General features: G+C 42.9%; 1 protein-coding gene across 3 annotated transcripts in view; it reads right to left on the bottom strand.

Annotated features, from left to right (window-relative positions):
• Positions 1–359: 359 nt before the first annotated feature.
• Positions 360–26,009, bottom strand: part of COL28A1 (collagen type XXVIII alpha 1 chain) — a 71,032-nt gene continuing 45,382 nt past the window's right edge. For all 3 annotated transcript variants that reach the window (XM_083705228.1, XM_083705229.1, XM_083705230.1), the window contains exons 24-36: positions 25,892–25,960; positions 24,729–24,797; positions 17,809–17,877; positions 16,192–16,260; positions 13,727–13,795; positions 13,290–13,370; positions 13,166–13,201; positions 12,226–12,262; positions 10,572–11,126; positions 3,698–3,879; positions 2,902–3,136; positions 1,530–1,706; positions 360–1,202 (exon numbers count right to left, since the gene is read on the bottom strand). In XM_083705228.1, the coding sequence (XP_083561354.1) occupies positions 1,534–1,706; positions 2,902–3,136; positions 3,698–3,879; positions 10,572–11,126; positions 12,226–12,262; positions 13,166–13,201; positions 13,290–13,370; positions 13,727–13,795; positions 16,192–16,260; positions 17,809–17,877; positions 24,729–24,797; positions 25,892–25,960 (1,644 nt within the window). In that variant the 3' untranslated portion in view covers positions 360–1,202; positions 1,530–1,533. The remainder of the gene's footprint in view (positions 1,203–1,529; positions 1,707–2,901; positions 3,137–3,697; positions 3,880–10,571; positions 11,127–12,225; positions 12,263–13,165; positions 13,202–13,289; positions 13,371–13,726; positions 13,796–16,191; positions 16,261–17,808; positions 17,878–24,728; positions 24,798–25,891; positions 25,961–26,009) is intronic.

The raw sequence follows: 26,009 nt of genomic DNA on the forward strand, positions 1-26,009 counted from the left end.
CAAATGACAGGCATGTACATTAATTCTAATCCACTAGTCCATGAGCTAGCTTCTACTGTGGGGGTGGAAGTGGCTAACCTCTGGTCCTCTAGATGATATTGGACTACAGTGTCTCATCATTCTGGACTACAGGTCAGCACTGTAGCTCAGTAGCTAGAGGACTGCTGCTGTGTATCAAACCACTGCTGTGTATCAAACCACTTTCTGAATGAAGAACCATGGCATAAATGAAACATGCTGCGGACATCCCTAAAGAAGGTGATTGAATTATCCATGTTTTAGTGTTCAATATGTAGAAAATTACACAAATGCATAACTGCAGCATTTTCATGTAAAAAGAGTAGACACACACCCTCTTGTTCATATAATCAGTTTAATCATTACCCATTTAGCTTGTACAGTACTTTTGTGTAGTGGTAAGGTCCAAAAAAAAATACACTTATGTACATCTTTCAGTGCTTTTTTCTGTTAAAATTCCCCTATAAATTGATTCTACTCTTTACTGCACTCATTTGTACAAGAGCCCTGAGAAATAAAAATGTGTGGACTTAGCTTTAACAAAAATCCCAAAATTACCAGCCTTGATCTGGCCATAAGCCATTTTTGTTATTCGTCTGAGCTTAACTGGAGTAACTTGGTGGCTCTTGTTGTGATGAGGATACATATGGAGGGCCACCAGTCCTGTGTGCTGAGCTGCCCACCACTACAACGGGATCTTGGCTACTGTAGACATCTAAAGGGAAAGAGAGCAAATGCTACGTCTTTTGATGATCCTTGGCTGCTAAATGTAGACGTTCCCATTCAAAGGCACTTTTTTCCACTTGTTGCTTTGCCAGATTTTACCAGTTTCAGGTATCCTCCATTGTTCTGCTCTTCACTTCCAAATAACAAAAGGTCATGCTCTACTAAAGCTAAACATTAAAATCCTTGGTATCTTTCTTGTTAAAAGTTCCTGAAACGCTGCCATGGGCAGTACTAGAGCTAAAACACAAACACGGAAGTATTAAGATGCTTTTTGGCGAGTGAAACTATCAATTACGAAGATAATATGTTCTATAAAATCCATTGAATGCATTGTAAAAAGCAGCAGGCGTGGCACAAAACTAGTACTTGCATTAACACAGCATTTGGAACTCTCTAGTATTCTTATACAAACTCCAGGAATAGTTCGCTTTGTTTTCTTCTCAAAGCTCACGTTCTCTCTGTAAAAGAACACAAAAACAACATTCATACCTGAAATACGTCAATGGAACCTTTTCACTTCTGTAATAAGAGTATTCTGCTCTTAACTAGTGCAGCTCTAAATATTAACTCCCTCCTGCTCAAACTTCCAACAAGCAGCCTTGAACTTTTTAAAGAAAAGGCAGGCAAGAGATAAATAGATTTTAGAGGCACTAACACTTGTTTAAGGTATTATAATTGCAAAGTCAGAGAAGAGTCAGCATGATCTCTTGTGCACATAAGATTTGCGCCTGACTCTTATAAGGAAAACACTCTTTGGCAGAGGTCTTGCTATTAACATGACATACCTGCTCAGTCACGAACGCAGGTTTCCCAGCATTCCTGTTCTGTCTCAAACCTATTTTGGTTACCATCGCAGCCTCCATACCAAAAGCGAGCACAAGAATTTACATCCTTGGCATAATACCACATCATTGTATAGTCTCGGCAGTCTCCGGTTTTCATTGGTTCGAAACATCTGTCATCTGGAAACAAAATGGGTTGGATTTTGTTTTTGGTTGTTGTTTTTTTTTTTTACATCTATGGAGACCTGCTCAAATTTTACAGAAGCACAAAATCTTGGGCCTTGTCTTCCCCTGCTATGGTGCTGTGAATAGGTGCACCTGAGGTATTTGGTAATGGGAGGGTGTATCTGTAAACAACAGCCACTCCCCTCTTTTCTACAACCAAGGCAAACCTAGCTTACTCCTGTGTTTGCCGGTTCTGCCAGTTTTGCTACAGAGCTGGGCTGTACACAGCACTAACTGACAGCTATCGTCCCTCTTCCCTAACCCTAGAAGACGTAATGCCGTTGTACCATAGTTTTCTTTTTACGTTCTGTGTTGAAGCCCTTCAAGTTTGTCCACGTTCCATTCAACTACAGAGGCTTATTTCGTTCTATTATTTACTGACTAGGCACTCTTGCACACACATAACCTGGGACAACATGTCAATGGCATTTACTTCCAGGCTGGGATTGGACATACAAAACTCTGTCTAGTTAATGTGCCCCTCTTGTGGCTGTTATGTCCCACAAACCCACTGATGACATGCTAAAGACCTGTGCTTTATTCTGTCTTTACCTGCTTCAGGCCATGAAGTGATCTATGAAAAGAGGAAGAAAGCTTTCCCCTTAACTGGTGGCCTTGTTCTGTTGCCATGTGATAGCCTTCAGTTTTGCTACCTCTATAACTTCAACTTTGTGGGGAGGTGGCCCATACAGTCGTACCTTGGAAATCGAACGTAATCCGTTCTGGAAGTCTGTTCGACTTCCAAAACATTGAGAAACCAAAGCACGGCTTCTGATTGGCTGCAGGAAGCTCCTGCAGCCAATTGGAAGCCACGGAAGCCCCCTCAAGACATTCGGGTTCCAAAAATAGTTCGCAAACTGGAACACTCACTTTTGCAGCGTTCGGGAGCCAAAATGTCTGAGAACTAAGCTGTTTGAAAACCAAGGTATGACTGTATAAGCAAACTCAAGACCCATAAAGGCCCATAAAGTCTGTACATAGCTCAGTTGGTAGACCCTGAGGCTCTTAATCTCAGGGCTGTAGGTTCAAGTCCTATATTGGGTGAAAGATTTCTGTATTGCAAGAGGCTGTACCAGATGAGGCGCATGGTGCCTTCCAACGTCTAGGATTCTATGCCTTAACACTTTCCATTAGAAGAATCTTTTCACACCTTTCGTATGAGGCTGCAGAACAGCTGGCAGAGGTTGCACATCTCTAGTTACATTAGATATGCGAGTTATATCTGGCTTGGGAGTTCTGAATTCAAAAAACTCTTGTGTCTCATGAACAGAAGGGGCAGCTGGTCGCCTGTGACTATCAGGAAGTTGCTTAGGAGGAGCTGTAGTAACATAGCGGTCCCATTCAGAATACGACACTCCTTTCTCACTAGGAACCCCTGGCGATAACTATAGAAAAGGAAATAAAGAATTAAATGTTAGTGGCAAATGGGAATAGGGGGAAATTCTATTCAGTTCACATCTCAGATCTATCAAACTCGCACTTTCTGAAACAATATGAAAATTTAAAACACAGCATCATTCATCCGTTTTTTCAGTGCAGTTCTCCAACCAACCAAAGTGTATGAAAATGAATGCGTATGGCAAAAATTAATGTATTAGTGAAAATAACATATAAAGATGCATTGTATTAGGAGAAATTGCTTGCAAAAATGTGTACATTCATCTATTGTATGCAAAAATGTATTTGTTAGGGGAAATTTGCTCTTGAATGCTGAAGAATTTTCAGGAGGATTTTTTGAATACAAATTCCTGCAGAAATTTGGTGAACTGAAGATTGGAAAAATGACAAAACTTTCCAGCCTTCATGGTAAAACTAGGTGAACTTAAATACCAAGGCCAAGAATTGAAACCTGGGAACTCCTAAGTGCAAAAAAAAAAAAAAAAGACATGTTTTACTACTCAGCGATAGCCCTTCCTATATAAGCACAAATCTTTAGAAATACTTACAAAATCAGTATCTTCTGGCTTACGTGGAGGGACGTAAGGCTCATGTGTCTCAACTACAGAAAACTGACCAGTGTGCTGCGTTCTTGTCTCAAGTCCTGGAGAAAGGGCTGAGCTGAGCACTTTGGTGATGTAGGAACTGAAATCATTCTCACAAATTTGTTTGAAGATCTTATTCTCAAGAGCTGGAAGGGTTTGAAAAAGTCAATGCTGTTAGATGGAAATACACATTGACCAGGAATGAGACCGAGCTGATGGTGACTGGCCCGTTTGCTTCAACCAGGGGCCCTCCAGATGTTGTTGGACTCCCAGCAGCCCCAGCTGGCATGGCTAGTGGTCAGGGACCATGGGAATTATATGAATGAATTTATTATTTTGGTCACAGACCAGTTCCAGCTCACATACAAAATCAGAACACATTTAAATTGGCAGTTCGGTATAACAGGAACAGTACAGATATAGCAGCAGTTAAAATATACAAATTAGATCTTACTCACTAAAATATAACCTGAAGTTGTCATTTAAAAACTTCATCATGATGATATGACAGCTTGTTCCCTAGGTTTTATAGCAATCCCACAAAATTTGGCCCATGGGAATTATAGTCCCAACACCATCTTGGACGGCCACAGGCTCCTCACCCCTGTTTAAATTGAGGTCCGCTCCACTGTATGATGTGTACATCTTGTGGGAGGGTTAAGATTGTATATTTTTTCTGCAAACTTATGGGCATTAAACTGTCTTGTGGAAAGGACTGCAGGAGACAGGAGGAGACAGGAGAAGGCCCCCTCCGGAGAAGACCATTGCCAGATGGACTCTTCACCTCCATCCCTCCTGGGCCATTCTACTACCGTCCTTTGGGAAGACTACTGAGGACATTTTCAATGTCGACATTGTCCATTGTTGGGTTCTTTCTACAGTGGAACCTTGGATCTTGAATGGCTTTGGTTGACAAACAAATTGGCTTCCGAAAGCCAAAAACCCGAAAGTAAGTGTTCCGGTTTCTGAACGTTTTTTGGAAGCCAAACTTCCAACACCGCTTCCACTTGTGTGCAGGAAGCTCCTGCAGCCAATCGGAAGCTGCACATTGGTTTTCGAACGGTTCCGGGAGTTGAACCGACTCCCAGAATGGATTAAGTTCGACAACCAGGGTTCCACTGTAATGTGATTTAATACTACTTGTAAGCCACCATGGAAGGAAGAGCTGGTTGGTTTCTGCTTCCTTCACTGAGCAGCGAAGTGCTTGTCACAAGACAATGTTTACATTCCACAGTCAAGTGCTGTTGGGTTTTCTCACGGGAAAGGAGACTGGATGTGACGTACACTGGTTTCCTGTTTTTTTCACTGTTCTTTGCAGTTCAGTGTAGGTGATTCTCTCCGTGCTTTAGAGGAGAGAGGATGCCTTTCTCTGCTCCGGCAGAGGGAAGATGTTTTTCTGTAAATTACCAGCTTTGAAGTGTAAATAAAGTAATATAGAGCATGTTGGCACGTACTTTTCATCATTCCGCTGTGCACTGGACACTGCTTATCTCCAACATTTGGTTCCGGGCCCAGAAAAACGCAGTGTTTTGAGAATGGACTCCAGAAGTCGGGCTCCTGGCAAAGGAACAAAGGAGCAAAGAATTGGGGTGCCGGCAAAGGATCGGAATGCAGAGGGCCGGATCGGACGATATCTCTGCGCGTCAAGATGATTTGATGAGGTATGTGCTACAGCTCCGGGCAGCCTGCCAGCTTCTAATTAATGGCTTTATGGCTGGACTTTGAACTTTTATAGCCGGTTTTGCCGTGGCACAGGCAAAAGGCTAGAAGGATAAATTTTTCCTATGCTGGGGGAAATCGAAAGTAAAGCAGCTGCAGCAGTGTCGTAGCATGAATTTAAGACAGCAGAGAGAACTTTCACTTTTGAACTTGCCTTTGGAATGCGGTTTGAAGCAGCTGCAGATAAGCAAAGCAGTTAAGCAGAAAGGCACAGGTTCACAGGCAGAGGCTGTTTTGAATTTGCTTTTGGATTGAAGCAGCTGTACACAGACGCAGCTTGTATAAAGCAGCTTGATTTAAAGCAGCAGAGATGACGCAGAAGGCTAATGCCAGAGTCATGATGGCTAGCTGCAGAAGGCTGGCTGATGCAAGTGGGGAATCTGATGCCAATCAGCCACATGCTCAGCTCAGAGTAGCCTGTGATACTGCCATGATTCAGAATGAAGCAGACCGCCAGGGTGATAGCTGCATGGGCAAGGGGGAGTCTTCACAGACGTCATCCCAGAGTGCAGTGGAACCACCAGATGGCGCCAAAGCTTTGAAGGCAGTGAAATGCTACACGTGTGGACGTCTAGGCCATATGAAGAGGGAATGCAGATATCCCAGGGCCAAGACAGAGCAGCGCAGCGAAAGCTCATCGCGTGGAAAAGGCCGAGGCAAAGGCAAAGGTCCGGTGTCCAGGACAACGCAGCACAAGGCAATGGTCTCACGCTTCACTCCAAAGGTTGCAGAGGTCCAGAAGACATCTAGATCTTTCTTCGTTGTTGATTCGGCTGCAACGCATCACATGTGCAATGATAAGCGACTGTTCGTGTCTTTTACACCGCAGGAAGGTGCGATTCACCAGGCGGATGACCACACAATTCCCAGTAAAGGCTACGGAACTGTTGTTCTTCACAGTTTGGACTTATCGATACAGGATGTGCTTTATGTGCCAGATGCCAAGCATAATCTGCTCAGCGTTGGACAGCTGAATGAGCGGAAAATTGACGTTTCCTTTAAGAACAAAAGGTGCATCATCACAAAGAAAAATGATTATGTATTGCATGCTGAATATGTTGATCGTTTGTATGTTTTGTATTTTGATGATGTTGTGCAGGATGACACTTGTTGCATTGCAGGTTCTAACAAAAGTTTGCATGCAGAATGTATTCACGATTTTCATCGAAAATTTGGTCATTTGCATTTTGAGGCAGTATCTAAAATGCCTGCCTTGGTTGAAGGTATGACTATTAAACCCTGCAGGTACCACATGAAGTGCAAGGCATGCGCAGCAAACAAGGTAAAAATGGCTGCGAAAGGTAAGGTGTCTAGTAGGCAAGCTACAGAACCATACCAGGTTATTCATGCTGATTTGGTTGGACCACTAGCGCCCTCTTTGGGTGGAAACAGGTACTTCATGGTTCTCATTGATGCATTTTCCAGGTATATTTATGTGTACAATCTCAAGCAGAAATCAGAGGCTTTTCCAAGGTTCAAGGAATTCTGTGCTTGGTTGGAAAATGTGCATGGTAAGAAGGTAAAGACTCTTTTCAGTGATCGCGGGGGAGAATTCACTTCTCAGCAGTTTGAAGCTTTTCTGACTGAGAAAGGAATTCAACACGATTTGTCTAGTCCTCGCTCGCCATGGCAGAATGGACTTGCGGAACGAGCAAATCAGACATTGCTTCAAGGGTTAAAAACCTTGCTGCATGATGCCAATCTTCCAGAGAGTTATTGGGCCGAAGCTCTCTCATGTTTCATTTACAGTTATAATCGCAGGTTATCTTCAGCGATTGGTTGTACCCCCTATGAGAAGATGTTTGGCAAGAAGCCATACATCAAACACATGAAAATTTTTGGTTCTGACATGTGGGTTCACTCACCACAAAACTCCAAGTTAGACAAGCGTGGATTGCATGGTATCTTTCTAGGTTATCAGAAAGGGTCTTACAGAATAATGATGACTGACTCTAAGGAAATTAAGCTCACAAGAAGTGTTGAGTACAATGCCAAGTGGGGGGAGAATGTGGGAATTTTCCAATGTTATCCTGATGACAGTGATGAAACTGAGGATAGTCAAAAGCAACCGCAACAACCCACACCCACTGATGAAGGTTCTGATTCTGAGTCTGAAACTGAATCGGGTGATTCAGAGGATTTCAAGAGTGCGAAAGCCTCTATGCGACCCTCTGAAAGCTCTGATCAAGAATTGGAGGAACCATTGTTCACAATAGGTCACTTTTCTCCTAAGAAGGAAGAGGAGAGTGTTGAAGACTTAAGGCTAATTCGCAGGTCACAGAGAGCAACAAAAGGCAGACCTCCAAAGAGATTTGCTGATGAGTTTGCTAAGATAGCAGTAACAGCTGTTAAAAGCTCCAAGAAGGTGTTTGAACCTTCAAGTTTCCAAGAAATCCAGGATTTGGATTCAAAGGAAGCTGAGCCATGGTTAAATGCCATGAAGGCTGAGCTTGATTCCTTGGAAAGGAACAAAACATGGGACCTTGTTCCAGTAGTTCCAGGAATGAAACTGCTTGGAAGCAAATGGGTCTTCAAAGCGAAGACTGATCAAAATGGCAAGATAGTCAGACACAAAGCCAGATTGGTAGCCAGAGGTTTTGCACAGGTACCAGGTGAAGACTATCACGAGACCTACTCACCCACCGTGAGGTATGAGAGCATTAGGCTTATGCTCAAGCTAGCTGCAGAAGAGAATCTACACATTAGTCACCATGATGTGAATACAGCTTTTCTGTACGGATCTCTAGATGAATCACTTTATATGCTTCCACCTGATGGCGTACAGGTAAAACAGGGATTTGTTTGTGCTCTGAAGAAGTCCCTTTATGGTCTCAAACAAAGTGCACGGTGTTGGCACACAAAACTCACTGAAGTATTGTTTTCTCTAGGTTTTAAGCAAGGGAAAGCTGATCCATGTGTATTTGTCAAAGAGGAGGGGCAAAAGAAACTGTATTGTTTGTTTTATGTTGATGATCTTTTATTCTTTTGGAAGGATGTCACAATGTACAATAATGCCCTAGCTCAATTGAAAGAGCACTTTGACATGAAAGATCTTGGTGAGGTAAACAACTACCTATCTCTGGAAATAGAGAGAGATCAAGATGGTAACATTCTAGTACACCAGTCACGTAAAATTGCTGATGTGTTAAGCAAACTAAACCTGATGGATGCTAACCCTGTAGACACACCGATGACAACAGGTTATCAGGTAGATGACACTGGAGAAGCATTTTCTGACACTACACTGTACAGAAGTGTGCTAGGCAAGCTAAACTTCATTGCCAGATGTTCAAGACCTGACATTGCTGTTAGCTGTAATTTGCTAAGCAGACAAGTCAACAATCCTACTGTTAAGGATTGGAAAGCTCTGAAACGCATAGCGCGGTATTTGAAAGGCACTATGCATTACAGACTGAGATTTAACAATCAGAAGTCTGGTGGTCTTGAGATATTTGCAGATGCAAGTTTTGGAAGTGACACTACAGACAGGAAAAGTACGTCTGGAGTTTGCTATAAGTACAATCAGGGTCTATTTGATTGGTCATGCAAGAAGCAAACAACAGTTAGCTTAAGTACTTGTGAAGCTGAACTGAATGCACTGTCTTATTCACTTAAGGATTGTGAATGGTTGTTACAATTGTGCAAAGACATAAAAATTCCTGTCAAATGTCCAATCCAGGTTTACCAGGACAACAAAGCATGTTTGGCTTTGCTGAATTCTGAAGGTTGTAAGCAAAGCACGAAGCACTTGCAATTAAAGTTGCAACATGCTAGGGAACGTATTCAAAAGGGACTCGTAACGGTGTCCTATATGCCAGGTAATGAAATTCCTGCTGATGTATTGTCCAAGATTGTATCAAGGGATCAACACTGTACCTATGTGCAGAAGTTGGGTTTGTACTAATATTGTACGAACACGCTGCCCAGTGATGTTCACAGAAAGGGGGAGGATGTTGGTTTCTGCTTCCTTCACTGAGCAGCGAAGTGCTTGTCACAAGACAATGTTTACATTCCACAGTCAAGTGCTGTTGGGTTTTCTCACGGGAAAGGAGACTGGATGTGACGTACACTGGTTTCCTGTTTTTTTCACTGTTCTTTGCAGTTCAGTGTAGGTGATTCTCTCCGTGCTTTAGAGGAGAGAGGATGCCTTTCTCTGCTCCGGCAGAGGGAAGATGTTTTTCTGTAAATTACCAGCTTTGAAGTGTAAATAAAGTAATATAGAGCATGTTGGCACGTACTTTTCATCATTCCGCTGTGCACTGGACACTGCTTATCTCCAACACACCCTAGCAGGCAGGATAAGAATCTAATCTTTATAAAGAAGTGAAGAGGGCTTGCCACCTCTCTGCAATATCACACTACTACTTTTTAAATAGCTGAGCTAACTGAGAAGTAGAGCTCAGCTGAGGAGAAAACCTGGGATGTGGGGGAAGAGCAGACAGACTAGAGCAGGCATAGGCAAACTCGGCCCTCCAGATTTTTGGGACTACAACTCCCACCATCCCTAGCTAACAGGACCAGTGGTCAGGGATGATGGGAGTTGTAGTCCCAAAACATCTGGAGGGCTGAGTTTGCCTATGCCTGGGCTAGAGCTTTGTACACCCCATACTTTAAAAACTTTTAAAACACATGCCATCCCCCAAAGAATCAAGGGAACGGAAGTTTCTCTCTCCCAGAACTACAATTCCCTTCACCATTCACAGAGGGCCTTCTTGGTAGTGGCGCCCTCCCTGTGGAACCCCCTCCCTTCAGATGTCAGGGAAATAAACAACTATCTGGTTTTTAGAAGACATCTGAAGGCAGCCCTCTTTAGGGACGTTTTAAGGAATGATGCCTTATCCTTATCATCTTGATTAAAACAATTTTGCATGCAAACATTAAAACAAGGAAGTCAGCAAATGCAACAGTTAGCAACATACCAGGATGAAATGTTTCCATAGCTATATAGGTATTCTGAATATATACACACACTAAAAACAAGCATTGCTGATGTTCCTTATTATACTTTATCATCATGCAAAAGCTCCCGCTGCTATCTATAGCAACTAACATTTATAATACCAATATGCATTGCTAATATTCCAGCAAATAACATTCCAGAGAGGTTGCTCCCTCTTACCTTGCAGGGTCATGAAATCATCTATCTGGTAGACGTGCTCTAGGTCTGGGTCTGAAGCAATGAGGTCCAGATCTTTCCGGAAACTTTCAAAATTGGGATCGCTCTTCTGAACCACCCCAATGACAAAGATTTCAATGTTGAGAGCGTGGGCGTTCTTCACAACCACCTCCAGCGAATTCTGATCGCGGCGATCTGCTTGCCCGTCCGTTATCACAATAGCCACCTTCCTCACCCCTGGCCGGGCGGCCTGGAACACATCAATGGCGTTGCTGAGAGCTGTGGCAGTGAATGTGCCTTCTCCCAGGTACTGCATGGCATCGACGGCACTTTTCAAGCTGTCCTTGTTGGGGAACTGCTGCAAAGTGGACACCAGCTCGACTTTGTGGCTGAAGTTGATGATGCCGACGCGAGCCGTAGCTTGGTTGACGGTGACAGCGTCAATCACCGTTTTCACAAACCGTTTGATCCGGTCAAAGTTCTCGGGCCCGACGCTTTCCGAACTGTCAATCACAAACACGAGCTCCAGAGGGTTTTCTTTGCACTTAACACCGCAGCCTGTTAAAAAAAGGGATGAGATGGGGTTAGAATTAAGTCAGCTATCTGCTATGTAGGGACACAGGTGGCGCTGTGGGTTAAACCACGGTCAGAAGGTTGGCAGTTCGAATCCCCGTGACGGGGTGAGCTCCTGTTGCTCGGTCCCTGCTCCTGCCCACCTAGCAGTTCGAAAGCACGTCAAAGTGCAAGTAGATAAATAGGTACCACTCCAGCGGGAAGGTTAATGGTGTTTCCGTGTTCTGCTCTGGTTTGCCAGAAGCGGCTTAGTCATGCTGGCCACATGACCTGGAAGCTGTACGCCGGCTCCCATGGCCAGTAAAGTGAGATGAGTGCTGCAACCCCAGAGTCGGCCACGACTGGACCTAATGGTCAGGGGTCCCTTTACCTTTACCTTATCTGCTATGTAGATTTTAAATAATTCCCCAAGAGTTGCAGACTGGGGTCCAAAAAATAAATAAATGTTCTGATGTGCACACAAGGTGCTTCCTCTGTCCGTGTGCATGAGAAAGGCTTCCCTACATTCCCTTGTGACAGCAACTTCAGATACATCTTGGAATAAGTGTGTACATACTGTTGAAAATTGGGAAAGACAGTGGACAACGCCACCTGTTTTCTGTGGATGTGAGTCTTTTGTTCCCAGCACTGGTGAACACTGCACATTCATGCTATTTCGAATAACTGTTCCACTAAGGGTGGCTTCATACATGTGATTTTTTTTCTTTTCATTGGTATAGTGCTCCTCACCTCACACAGAAGTAGAGATGCAGCAAGACAGTAAAGGTAAAAAACAGGTAAAGGACCTCTGGACGGTTAAGGACCTTCCTGCAGCCAATCAGAAGCTGCACTTTGGTTTTCGAATGCTTTGGAAGTAGAACGGACTGCCAGAACAGATTCCATTCGACTTCCAGGGTGCAACTGTTTAACACTGCAGAGACATGGGCCAGCACTTGTGAAACACCACTCTCAGCTATTTTCCTTCCATTCATGGTTCTTTCAACCTTACCCAATAAATATACACACTTCTAAGGTCAATTCTGAATTCTTTTAGGGAAAACAACTAATACGATGAAATGGTTTCATTCCTTCAGGTAGATCTTACCACATATCTCCATTATGAGTTTGATTACATCTTCTTTCTGAAAGAGAGGAGCCAGTTCAGTTGTGATTTCAGATTTGGAAATCAGTTATGCATCATTGCCTAATTGTTTTTGTTTTGTTTTCTAATGGAAAATTGGATGCTTGCTTTGCATAAAGCAAGTGACTGGATGTTTTGAAACACTAAAAAATATTGTTACAGTGATATTCAGATGGTTCTCTGAACATGTCTAAAAGGGGGAAAGAATCATGTCTACTTGCATGGGAGTGGAAATTGCCAAAGTTCGCTCAATTCTCTCATGTCCAAAATGGAAATTAGTGCAGCAAATGCAATCCGTGTTTTCTGCTGTTTTCACAACAGTCCACAAACAATATTTAATTGAGAATGTGTATCGTTGTCCTCCCCCCGCCCCCGCCGCCATTTGTATTTTGTGTTCTTTGCGTTGAAATGAATGGCCTTTGCATTGAAATTAATGGTATGGCATAATGCTAAAATATGTAATTGACTGCATAAAATTCTGTCTGCCATGGCAAGACAAACAACATGGTTTCCCCCAAAAGCTGAACTGTAGCAGATTAGAAACAGCACTGTGTACATGGCTCAGAACAGGCTGGAACACATTTTCCAACAAAATACGTAGTTAAATGATACTTAATCTGTGACAGAAATGTCATTTTTATTTGAGGCAACATAAAAGATACAAAAAGCCCTGCTGAATCTGGCTGGTGGCCCATCTGGTCCAGCATATTGTTCTCATATCGGCCAACCAGAAGCTTATAGTAAGTCCACAAGCAGGACCTGGAAAAGACTGATTCATTCCTAGTTGTAATCCAACAACATCTGGTGAGCCACTGATTCCCCATCTCTGATCATAAAAAGTGCCAAGCTGCAGCTTTTACCAACAGTCACATTTTTATGATAAAACACATCAGGATATACTTACAGTAAGACCAGGTTCGCCTTTGAGTCCTGAAAATCCCTGAAAGATTGTATGATATAAATTATTAAGTGCACTATCTTCTGTTGTAAAAAAATAAATAAAGTAGTTGTGGTTTTTTAAGTGTTACCCTTGGTCCTGCAGGTCCAGGTTCTCCAATCTCTCCTTTGTTACCTCTCTTTCCCTGGTCTCCTTTCTCTCCAGAATCCCCCTAATAATAAGATACAACATGGCTATAAGCCTGGCCCTACATAATTGGTCACATGATACAGCACACAGACACCATTTGAATGGTAATGCCCCTCAACTTGGGGGGGCAGCCCCCTTAAATATTTTATTGGGGGGTCCGAAGGAGCCTTGGCTCCTATGGATAGAAGGCTTTTTAATTTCCAATTCCTCTCCCCCCCCCCCTTCTTTCTCCTTTTCTTTATTCCTTTATTTCTTTAATCTTGGTTGTTTCCCCTCTTTTTCCTTTCTAAATTAGTTTGCTTTTTATCGTATTTTATGTTGAAAACTTTTAATTAAAACAGATTTTTAAGAAAAGAGATAGATGGGCAACTCTCTTACCTTAGACCCGGGTAGTCCAACCCCCACAGAGCCTTTTTGTCCTGGTAAGCCTTGAACACCCCGGTCTCCCTACAAACAACATAGAGATTTGCTTAGAAATAGCCTTTGTAAAAAGACCGTAACATTTAGCAGCTGCAAGCAAAGTACTGTTCCCTTGGTTATTTAGGTCGTTTTCTGTTTGAATGCAGAACTGTCTGCAAGGATTGCATTTGGCTATACCCATATGGACATTTATTAAACATACAGGAAACAAGCATGCAGGAAATCCACTGACAGATGTTTAGCCCAGCCATCTTATCCCTTTGAGCAGAGCAGCTTTCCTGTCACTTCCATATGGAACAGTTATGTTAAATGTGGCCCAAAAGCATCCCCAGGGCTCAGCTGCTCAGCTTAAGCAGCCACCAATATTTCTCAGCCACAGGGTTTACTTACATGACCCAGAGACCTAATACACAGATGCTCCTCTTGTGAGACAGCTTCACATGATGGGAAACAGTTTTCTACTCTATGGCTCTAAGCCAGTAGTTTCCAAACCTGAGCAGCCACTGGAGGTGTCAATGACTATCAGGCTTTGAAAAGCTGGCATTGCTGTATCAAGTTTATCAATTTTGTTGACTCAAGCTACATTGGATTTTGAATAAATGTGCAACTAATGGTTACAGCTTTTAATGCTGCTGTGTAATCACCTTTCTTGACGCGGGTGGCGCTGTGGGTTAAACCACAGGGCCTAGGACTTGCTGATCAGAAGGTTGGCAGTTCGAATCCCCGCGACGGGGTGAGCTCCCGTTGCTCAGCCCCTGCTCCTGCCAAGCTAGCAGTTCGAAAGCACGTCAAAGTGCAAGTAGATAAATAGGTACCACTCCGGCGGGAAGATAAACGGCGTTTCCTCTGGTTCGCCAGAAGCGGCTTAGTCATGCTGGCCACATGACCCGGAAGCTGTACGCCAGCTCCCTCGGCCAATAAAGCGAGATGAGCGCCGCAACCCCAGAGTTGGTCACGACTGGACCTAATGGTCAGGGGTCCCTTTACCTTTACTAATCACTTTTCTTAGTGCATCATGATTCAACCACTATTCTGAATAATGCTTTTTTTATAGGGCAAGGAGCACCGGGGATGAGTTTATGGAGCCAAGGGAACAGTGGTCCCCAAAAATATTTGGAACCACTACTCTTAGCCGTCCAAACCGTAAGACCTGGAGCTTTACATACGCAAGAAATGTCACATTCCTGACATCTCTGTGGCCATATAAGGAGTGATGACATTTTTGTAGGTGACAACACACTTGCTTTCTAAATTTTGAATTGCCCCAGAGGAGTCCCTACCGGATTCTCCATTCATTCAACATTTGGGACTCTCCTCCAGGCCACACCCCCTTCCCAGCCATGCCCCTCACAAGCCGTGTTCTGTGCCCTCACTGAGGTTCATGTAAATGGGAAAGTGTTTTTAAAATGCATTGCTCTAAGTCAGAATCTTGTGGGAAGGATCCAGCTCAACATTTGTTTAGTTTTTGTTTTATTTTGACAAAGTAATAATCATAAATAAATAAGAATAAAAATGTGCACCCCACCACCGAGACCATTCCATTGTAACTATCCAACCTCCTAAAATTTCAACACCTCTTGCAATGGTTTGACCCCTTTCTGTTTTACAAATTCTACAAACACCTTCCGTATCTCCTCGAAATCATTTCTCCTACATATTCCCCATCTTACCTTAATGGCACATCTCAATTTATCATTAATAGCTACACCTCTTTATACCATTCCTCCATTTTATATTCTCCTTGCCCCTTCCACTTTCCTAGCTATCATAATTCATGCAGCTGTCAATAAATCTGTGAGCAAGTCCTTCATAGCCTGCGAACCTTGCACCCCATTGTAAATTGATAATAATGGCAACTCTGCACTTTCAGTCAACTTTAACCCAGTGATTTCTGTTATCTCCCAGCTCAACATTTTTTCAGATATTTATAGCTTTGGTATAAGTAATTGCCTAGTCTGGATGACAGCAGGTGTATGTCTCTCTCTCTGTGTGAAGTCATCAGATTCTAAAGGCCAAAACTGAAATTCTAGTTTAAAAGATATGTCACTGCTGGGACACCCTGACACAACATGGCAGCCTTTTAATTTGTTAGAGCAAACAGTATTTACTCAATTATTTCACTTCCATGGAAGGGGAAAGTCCAGGGTATGGCACATCCACAGTTCATCAGTTCTTCCAGAACAAATTTCTGTCCTTGATCAAGATAGAGTTTTAAAGGCCTGATCTTTTCACTCCAACAGGGCTGGCACTCAGTTAAGAAACCACTGTCTGTCAACCAAGTGGACATTTAAAATTTAGGTTTTTGGGGTTTCTTTCCCCTCTTAAGCAGCAACATAAATAGTTCCATGAAACAACTGTGTAATGAAGACAGGGCAGGGGGAGTCACTTGCAAAAAAAACTTATGTCAGCACCTACATTCTTACCTTAATTCCTTGTATACTATCTCCAGGAGGACCCTGTGGCCCTGGCAGACCTTTTTGTCCAATAACACCCTAATTTTTTAAAAAGGGAAAAAGGGAAATAAAATTGTCTCAGATTAAGAGGGGTGGGGGGAAGTAGGTTAAGACAACTCCAGGAAGAAGTCAGAATTGTAGTGTCATGTAAAGTTTTGTGCCCGTCTCTGCCTTTTCCAAATGCTGGAAACTGTGAAAAGAATTACATATACAAGCCTTTGTAACTGCTTGGGGGCACTTAAGTGCATTCCTATACATGTCTACTCAGAAACAGGGATGGACAAATTGATCAATTTCAGTTTCTTGCAACTTCTCCTTCTTTCCCATCTTAATTTCAGTTCTTTGGCAATTGGCTTTTTTCTTTTTTTAAAAAAGAAATCCTTGTGAAAACCCATCGGCATCTTAGTGCAATTTCTCCTAATCAATGAAATTTCACACGCAGTTTTGACTAATGTATACACTTTTGCAAAGCAATTCCCACTAACATAATTCATTTGTAAGTCATTTTCATGAATAGATGCCTCTTTATGCATGCCATACAGTAATGTATGTATTCTTGCACACATTGGTTGGTTGGAAAACGGCATTGAAAAATTCAGAGGAGTACAAATTTCAAAGGATAGCCATGTTTCGGTTCACATATTGGTTCAAAAAGTGTGGATTAAATGGTTTCTCATTAAAATGCAAAGAAATTCAAAATTTTCACCCCCGTTGCAACTTGGAAATATTTCCTATTGAGGTCACTCCAGGTAATTCAAAAGCTGGAGTAAGAGGCCAGCAGAGTAAGGGCAGCCATGGAAGTGTTTAGGGAGTAAGGAAACTGATAGCACAATCCCACCTATTTCCCCTTCTCTCTGCCCTTGGTCACGTTCAACAGCCAGCCAAATTAAATGGCAAAGCTGCCTTGACTATACCATTTCAGGCTTTGGATACACATTTGAAAAACAAAACAACTCCCCGCACACAGAAAGAAGATAGGCTGAACCCTTCCCCCTGACATGCTGATTCTCTGTGTGCAAGCGCTTATCCTTTGCTCCATAAGGTAAGCAAATGTACATCCACAGCAGTCACCTGAAGTCTCGGGCGAAAAAGAGCCTGATGGCTGGAGTGAACCACTCAGTCCCCGTTATTAAGAGCCTAGGATCAGTAGCATTCTTCTGCAACTAACCCCCCAAACAAAGGCAACACCGCATTCCTTTGCTGGGTGCACTGCATCTAACAATTCAGCCACAAAATGCAACATTATAGAAAGACGTGCTTCTTTTGCAAGGCATTCACAAACCCGTTAAGATTAAAACAGGCAAAAAAGAAGCAGCAGCTGCTAAGATATTGAATGCAAATTAGCTGCAGAGCATTCCAAGAAAGGTGGCTATCGTGTTTAACTTAAATATATAAGGGGCAGGAACTTCTAGATCAGGGGAAGAGAACCTGTGGTACCTACAGATGTTGTTGGACTCCAACTCCCATCAGCCCCAGGTAGCACAGACAGTGGTCAGGGAAGATGGGAATTGTAATCAAACAATATCTGGAGGGCCACACTGCATATTCCCAATCCTTCTGCTAGACTCTGCAGAGATTCTTGCTAACCTTGGGCCCAGGTATTCCTATTCCTCTTTGACCAGGAGGCCCCGGGGATCCTCTTGCTCCTGGTTCTCCCTAAAGTAAAGAAAGACAAAAAGGAAGAGGTTCAACACAGGTATTACATCCACAGAATTTTATGAATGAGCCTGCTTGCTTTCAAAACAAATCATAGCAGAGGATGTTCCAACTTAAAAGCCAGCAAGCACTTCCCATAGATATCAATAGCTAAAGGCCACATTGCAGGTGCTATTAATTTATTTACGTGCATTCTCAGGGCAGCCCATAAAATAGAAAATGCACAATACAGTAAAATGTAAAGCACCATTAAAGCAATTCCCAGTTAAGGTTTTTTAAAATTTATTTTAAAGGAATATTTAAACGCACACCCAAAACAAAGAGCAGAAAATCAAAGCCACAGAGCCAGGGGAATATTAGGAGCTACAACAAAATTCAAAAAGGTATTGGAAAATAAAATACATTTAAAACGTGGTGGCAAAAAAGGCATTAAAGTTAGGTACATGTGGCCCTGCTTGGGAAGAGCATTCTGCAGTTGAGTCACACAGCCACTGAGATGCCCCTTTCACAAACAGATACCTCATTTGGCTTGGGCACCCAGAGAAAGCGTTGGGATAAAGATATCAGGGTTGGAGTAGGTTATCCTTGCTCAAGTCCAAGGAATTGCCTGGGGCAACTCAAAGACAGACCTTTTTTTACTGGTGTTGCAAAACACAATGTCTGTATAGACATTGGGCTGGCTTTTGAATGTTGCACTTGATCTCTCAACCTGCTTTCAATTGCTATGGAAAGAGAGGGAGGCAATTCAGAGCAGGTAAATATTGAGGAGTGTGGAGAGAGGTCACCTAACTCATTCTTCACAAACTTCTCTCTCACTCTAAATGATGGGGAAAGCTGCTGGAACTGTTATTTGGAGCAACCTTCTTCTCCCACAGAGTTTCTAACCAGCCCAGCACTTAAAGGTTTAACAATTCAAACACATCATGGAGAAATGTCTAACAAAGCTGCCAGAGATTTAAATAATAGGACAGCTGTTGACAGATGGCTGAGAGCAACTTGATCTTGGTGAAATCCCTAAAGGACAAAGGTCTGTTTGACAATTTGTGTACAACTGTGGTTTGTTTAGGGGGAGGAGACGTCTGTGATATTAGAGAGGGGGCAGCCCAACCTTCAAAAACTAGTTAATGGAGAAGCTTTCAGGGCTGGAATGCTGCGACTTCAGCGCTTAAATCCGAGAAGCCTGTTTGACTGGTTTGTGGATCAGACTGTGAAAAGATCATGAAGATTAGAGCTGCAGCAGTCCTTAAAAAAACTCAACAATCTTACTTGGGAATAAGTCCTATTAAACTCAGAGGAATTTACCATGGATCACACACGTGTAGGCTTACATGGTTGATCTTGAATGCTAAAGATGGGGCCAAACTACATGTTATAGATCTGTAACTGGAAAACATCTGAAAGCAGCTGTGACATGTTCCCATTTGGACTGGGGAGGGGGAGCTGACACATGAAGTGTCAAATTCTTTTTTTCCATGATGGCACTGTTCCAACCCCATCCCCAGAGCAGTTCTTATTTGCACATCAAGAGGCACATTGATTCCATGTGCTACCAGCAGGTGGTGCCAGAGGATGGGTCAATTTCTGTATGGGCCTTTTGGTATTTGTGGATGAGTTGAATTTGTATCTCCCCCCACTCACCGGCTTTTCTGATTTATTCACCTAAAACATTGTGATTTAACTGGATTGCAGGCTACTTGGGAAACCCAGCCAGATGGGTGGGGTATGAATGATAAAATTGTTGTTGTTGTTGTTATTTTTATTATTATTATTATTATTATTATTATTATTATTATTATTATGCCCCTCTGAACTCACTCACTTAATTTCAGGTAAACCTGAATAGGACCAGGCTGCTTTAACTTTAATTCACAGGACTACTGAAAGCAAATGTTTCTCCTCTTAACCATTTCAAAGACAGGCTGTTCAAAACATTTACTGTAAATACTTAGATACAGTTTAGACATGTTGCTAAACCAGCACTCCCTTCTGGATCAGGCCAAAGATCTATCTAGTCCAGCTTTATGTTCTCATGCGGGTCAAGCAGATGGGAAACCTGTAAGCAGGACCTGAGTGCCGGCTGGGGCTTCTGGGAGTTTGGAGCTAAACCACGGTTTAGGGCGGAGATGGGGACTCTATGGTCCTCCAAATGTTGTTTGGCTCCAACACCCAGAAGCCCCAGCCAATATGACCAAGGGTCAGGGATGACGGGATTTATAGTTTGACAACATCTGCATGGTCAAAGGTGGGGATTCCATGACCTTCCAGATCACAGAATCACAGAGTTGGAAGGGACCCTAAGAGTAATCTAGTCCAATCCCCTGTAATGCAAGAATCTTGTCCACAGCCGGCCCTGGATGGGCTCAAACCACCAACCTTTTGGCTAAGAGCCAAGAGCACCGACCCATTGCGCCACAGGAGGACTATTGCGTAACTGCAGCTCCCATCATTCCTGACCATTACCATGATGGATGAGGATAAGGGGAGCTGGAGACCTATATCATCTGAAGAACCACAGACTTAGAGCTACATGAATGGGTCTATTCTCCTCCCAGGCTCACACCCCCTCTTTTCTCCCCTGTGTGTCCAAGGGCAGGGTGGACGAGGAATCAGAAGCTTTTCTTTCAATTTTTTAATTAACAATGCCTTCTGGAGTTGTCTGAACCAGTGGCTGTGGTTTAGCACTATGGTAAGTTTCAACAAGACAACTTCATAGCCTGTGATTTGAAGTTGACTTGTTTTGGAGCTAATCATAGTTATTATGTGACACGTAATCTAAATTAGTGTGAAAACAAACATTAAACAGTTTGCATATATATTATATAGACGGGGGGGGGGGTTGTCTTATTTTTCTGCTCCTCTCGATTAATTCTGTGACCTCTGGTGCATTTATTTTTAAATTGTTCCACTACTGTGAAACACAAGAATAAGGTTCTCCAAGCGACTGCACATTCATCATAAATGGAATGATATGGGTTAGAAACAACTCTATAAAAGGGAAGTATTATGTATATCTGTTGAAATGGATCCAAAGATATACAAAGAGTTACCATGCTGGGCTTTTTGCTTTGTTTTTGTTTGTTTTTGAACCGCAGGAATTTTTCTGCATGCTTATTTTTTCTTAATTAAAAAGGGCGAGGGTGGAAGAAAATGCAGTCAGCTGAAATTGAGCTAACGGGCAGTTACTGTGTGTGAGATCAATTAAGAAGCCTGGGGCGAGGAACAGACACTCAGCTCTTTACTGGAGTTGAGCCTATGTTTGATAGGCCAGGATCTTAACATGATACGCTTCCTGCAGCTGGCTCTACCTTGCCCCCAGAGACCACTGTTGGTGGGTTCCCCTCCCCCCCAAAAAAGCTTTGGCTCTGGTTCTTCAGTAAAAATGCTAGGGTAGGCTATTCCCACTGCTGTGGTATCAAGGCTGTGGCTTTACAATTTGCATGCCTTTTATATATATACTCAGTTGTTGTGATTACAGCCTGCTCCTTTGCCCTTCATGTCTATCCTATACACAACAAGAAAGTCACGCCTATAGTGTTCCCGCATCCCACAGGCGGTTTTGAGTGAATCGGGCCTCTGTTTCACCAAATTCCTCCTTTCTGCTGCCTGCATATGTGAGACATCTCTCAAGCCCAAAGAACAGAGCTCCAATTGAGATTGAGGGAACATTCTTACGGAGTGATACTTAGTGGAATTCCAACTTGTATGTAAATGTGTTTATAGGGGGCTCTTCGGTTAAACAAAGCTCTTCGTTTTTTTATTAAAAAATAGAGGAAATTAGAGCAGTACAGAAGAAGGATCGGAGGGGGAAACCAAGTCCTACTGGTCAGTGGCGTAGCGTGGGGGGTGCAGGGGGGGCCGGCCGCACCGGGCGCAACATCTGGGAGTTAGGGTTAGGGGGCGCAAATCCACGGATTATGGGGCGCAAATCCACGGGTTAGGGGGTACAAATTACTTGCCTTGCCCCGGGTGCTGACAACTCACGCTACGCCACTGCTACTGGTCGCTTTGTGTGTGTGTGTTTTTGATACCTCAATAATACGGAAAATAAATGACGATGGAAGTGGCTGCCAAACCTCTGTGAGAAGGTAAACAATACCCGGAACAATTTCTATGCCACATTTCCAAATATTATCTCAGTAACCAGTAATGAAGCTGGATCTGGGACAATTTGGGACAGATAAAAGAAAGCACTTCCTCATGGAACGCCTTCCCACAGGAGGCAGTAATGGCCACCAACTTGGAGGGCTTTAAAAGAAGATTAGGCAGAGTCATGGAGGACAAGGCCACCAATGGCTTCTAACCACAATGGCTGTGTTTCACCTCCACTGGCAGAGGCAATATGGCTGTCAGGGACTGGACAGAGGAGGAATGATGGAGACCGCCTCCCCAGTCCAGGCCTTCCAGAGAAGAGGAAGACAGGATAGATTTACAACAGGGGTTTGTGGGAGGTCACAGCTCAGAGGCAGATGAGGGGGAAAGTTGGGAAGTAATGGGAGAGGGGGAAGCAGAGCGGGAGCAGCTGGCTGACACGTTATCACTAGAAAGCATTCCAGACCACACCCTCCATTGTCCCAGAACCAGGCAAGCATTGAAAGTAGGAGAGCAAAGGGCTCGGAAGCAAATGGCCCTAAGCGGCCACCGTAAGCTGGGTGGTACTATTGAAAATTGAGGAGAGAAGTGGGGTGGAGATTACTCGGAGCAATGCCGTTACTCCAAGAGACAGCTTTTCTAAGCCTCTCTCTGTGACTATTGAATAAAAGACATTGGTAAGAACTCTCCTTGTTTATCTGTTCCTGGCAACCTATTGGTTGGGGGGGGGGGGCAGGGTGGATTCCCTGACGCCTGACAATGGCTCTGAGTACAAATTGTGAGAAATCATAGTTGGGGAGAATGCTCAGGCTCTGCTTGTGGGCTTTGTGCATCAATGACTATACCTGTGTCAGCCCCTGGACAGGGGTAAAAGGTATTATTTGCATAACTGCATTAAAGCCAATATGTGAGATTGTTTTCAACCACACTAACTGTTCCTTCTTACAGGTGCAGGGATCCATAATAGCTGCAGCTTCAATGATTTGTCTGAAGCACAGGTTGTGTCTCTTATTTAATGAACATGTGGATTATTGTTTTTCCAGCTTCTTGGGTACAAATATTCAGGGGTCCCGATAAGGAACTGGCCCATGGAGTCAAGAAGCCCCCCCACCACCATGGTCTAGAGCAGTGGTGGCCAAATTTGGCCCTCCAGCTGTTTTGGGACTACAATTCCCATAATCCCTGACCACTAGTCCTGTTAGCTAGGGATGGTGGGAGTTGTAGTCCCAAAACAGCTGGAGGGCCAAGTTTGGCCATCACTGGTCTAGAGGGTTACCACAGGGAAGTGGAGTGAGGAGGAGCAGGAAGGAGGAACGGTGAGCAGAACAAACAGAGAGGCAGAGTCCCTAGTATACAGAAATGCACACTGCATTCCTCAGAAGCAAAAAGCAGCAGAACCTTTGCTGCATCTAATTTTTAATAGCTCTAATTCCGCAAATGAAATGATTTTATAAGAATGCTCATATGACAACCATGGAATGTAGGAAGCTAGCGCTCTCTCTCTCTCTCTCTCTCTCTCTTTTCTATTTACTAGGATAATACCAAACTGGTTTGCCATTGCCAGAATATGCTCCAGAGTACTATAAGTGATTTATCTGTTTGTTTTGACAAATTCCTGTGCTGTTTTGTTCACATGGGGACAGAAGTGTTTAGCAGCCTTGAGGGCAGCCACTAAAGAGCTCAAGACATACTGAAATGTGCATTTTATTCAATGGCTCAGCTGTGACAGGTTTTGATTTCCCTGTGTAAATTGGGCAGCAGAAGGCAACAGCAGATTTTTTACATTGTTAAAGCAGAGGACTGATTGAAAGTTGGCAGATTTAGACAAGCACACATAAATATTTCACACAGTTTCTATAGACTCTTCAAACTTTAAAGTAGCATTCAAAAAGCCATTTATTTAGGGCCACCTTTCCTTAATTTCAGCTTTTCTTTAAACACCCACACGTGAGAGGATAGCATTTTTATTTTTCTGTTTTCTCTATTTTAAAAAGAAAACATGGCCTATGCTTTTAAAACACTTGCTGTACTGCTGCTAGTTTTAAATTGCTGATTTCTGAGATTTGGTATGGATTTTTATTTTTATTTTTGAAATGCAAGCTAGTTACATTGGGTGGGTCATTACCCCAAATGGCAGCTTGACATAAGCAAATAAACAAACGTCGTGCCAGAGGTCTAACTTCTGTTAACACTTAAAGGGCTACGTCAAGATGAATTCTGTCAACTTTATAAAAGTTATGTTATCGATCAAGAAGAAACTGTGATTTATGTTCATTTCCGAGGAAATAGAATACAAAAAGAACCTGCTGGATCAGCCAATGGCCTATCTAGTCCAGCGTCCTGTTCTCACAGAGGTCAACCAGATGCCTGTGGGAAACCTACAAGCATCCAAGCACAAGAACATTCTCCTCAATATGGAGGGAAACAGTGCATAGAATTTGTTTTAAGAAGAAGAAGAAGAGTTTGAATTTGATATCCTGCTTTATCACTACCCGAAGGAGTCTCAAAGGGGCTAACATTCTCCTTTCTCTTCCTCCCCCACAACAAACACTCTGTGAGGTGAGTGGGGCTGAGAGACTTCAGAGAAGTGTGACTGGCCCAAGGTCACTCAGCAGCTGCATGTGGAGGAGCGGAGACACGAACCCGGTTCACCAGATTACGAGTCTACCACTCTTAACCACTACACCACACTGGCTCTCTTTTAATGCTTTTAATGACAGAGTTATCTATTAAAATTATAGGTGTTACTTTAGCATGAGTACCTTTTGGCCAGGGTCCCCTGCTCCTTTAAGTCCTCTTGGTCCCTGAAGGCCAGGCATTCCCTGAGGTCCCTAGAACGACGTCAGAAAAATACAGGCTGGTTAGTCTCATAGAACCGAAGGGTGTACAAATAATGGGATTTTGGCCTCCATCAAGAAGCTTTTATTTTTTCATTTAAAAAACAGCAACATGCATTTTTTAAAAATCTCTTGTTAAAATTATATCCTACCTTTCCATCAGGGTGGCAAAACCATATTAAAACAAATGCAATTAATAAAACAAAACAGCAATAACAGAAAATAAACAGCATAAAAAACAAGGCAAGTAAAACACCAATAAGAACTAATCAAAACATAAAACCAATTTCAATACGTAAGATAAGAGAGGGAGGAGATACCTAAAGCTGAGGGCAGCATATCCCCATATGCTTAGCCCAGGTGGGCTAAGTGGCAGAAACATAAATAAGCCAGCCTAAGATTGTGTCAAGGGCAGAGAAGAGCACTAACCTTGAAAGGAGGAGAGACTGGAAAATGTCCTCACAAACACAAACTGGTTAGCAAAAACGATTGAATATTTACATATTGCAAAGTTAACAGGGAGACTAAGAGGAAACACTATACAAAAAGTTAACAAGGAATGGATGATATTTAAAGAATATCTCAAAAACTATACGGATAAGGTGGATCTCCTGACAGACATAGAATAATACTAAAAAACAAAGAAAACACATAGTAAAATTCATTTAGAAAAATAGAACAAAGAAAAATGAAATGCATATGGATTAATAAATTGCAAAATAGCACAATGAGAACAGTTGGAAGTCAAACACTGATGGTGTATTTATGTTGGGTAGGTATGTAGGTAATGTATGTTTTGCAGGTATGCATGTTTTGTATGGTATGGTTTGGTATGTATAGTATGTATTGTACGTATTGTATCACATTGTTTATGTATAATAAAGGAAAAATTATTTTAAAAAGAAAAGAAAGGGGGAGAGACTCTTCTGGTCATTATGAACCTAAGAGGCGTGCTGGAGCTCTGAAGGCACTTGAGATCCCGAAGGAGGCAAGGTGTGACGCTTCAGAACACTGAGGACAGTGTACTGTTCTAACCATTTACCTTTTACCTCTTACCTATCACAAATTAGAGGTGAAATTACACTTACTGGTGCACCCGGAAAGCCATCCCCCTTTGCTCCAGGAAGTCCAGGTGGCCCTGGTAAGCCTGGAGAACCCTGAAGACAAATAATGAACGTCAATATAAATTATCTAAACATCATATTA

The sequence above is a fragment of the Podarcis gaigeae genome, assembly GCF_964106915.1.
Source record: "Podarcis gaigeae genome assembly, chromosome: 12".
In the NCBI taxonomy this organism is placed as follows: domain Eukaryota; kingdom Metazoa; phylum Chordata; class Lepidosauria; order Squamata; family Lacertidae; genus Podarcis; species Podarcis gaigeae.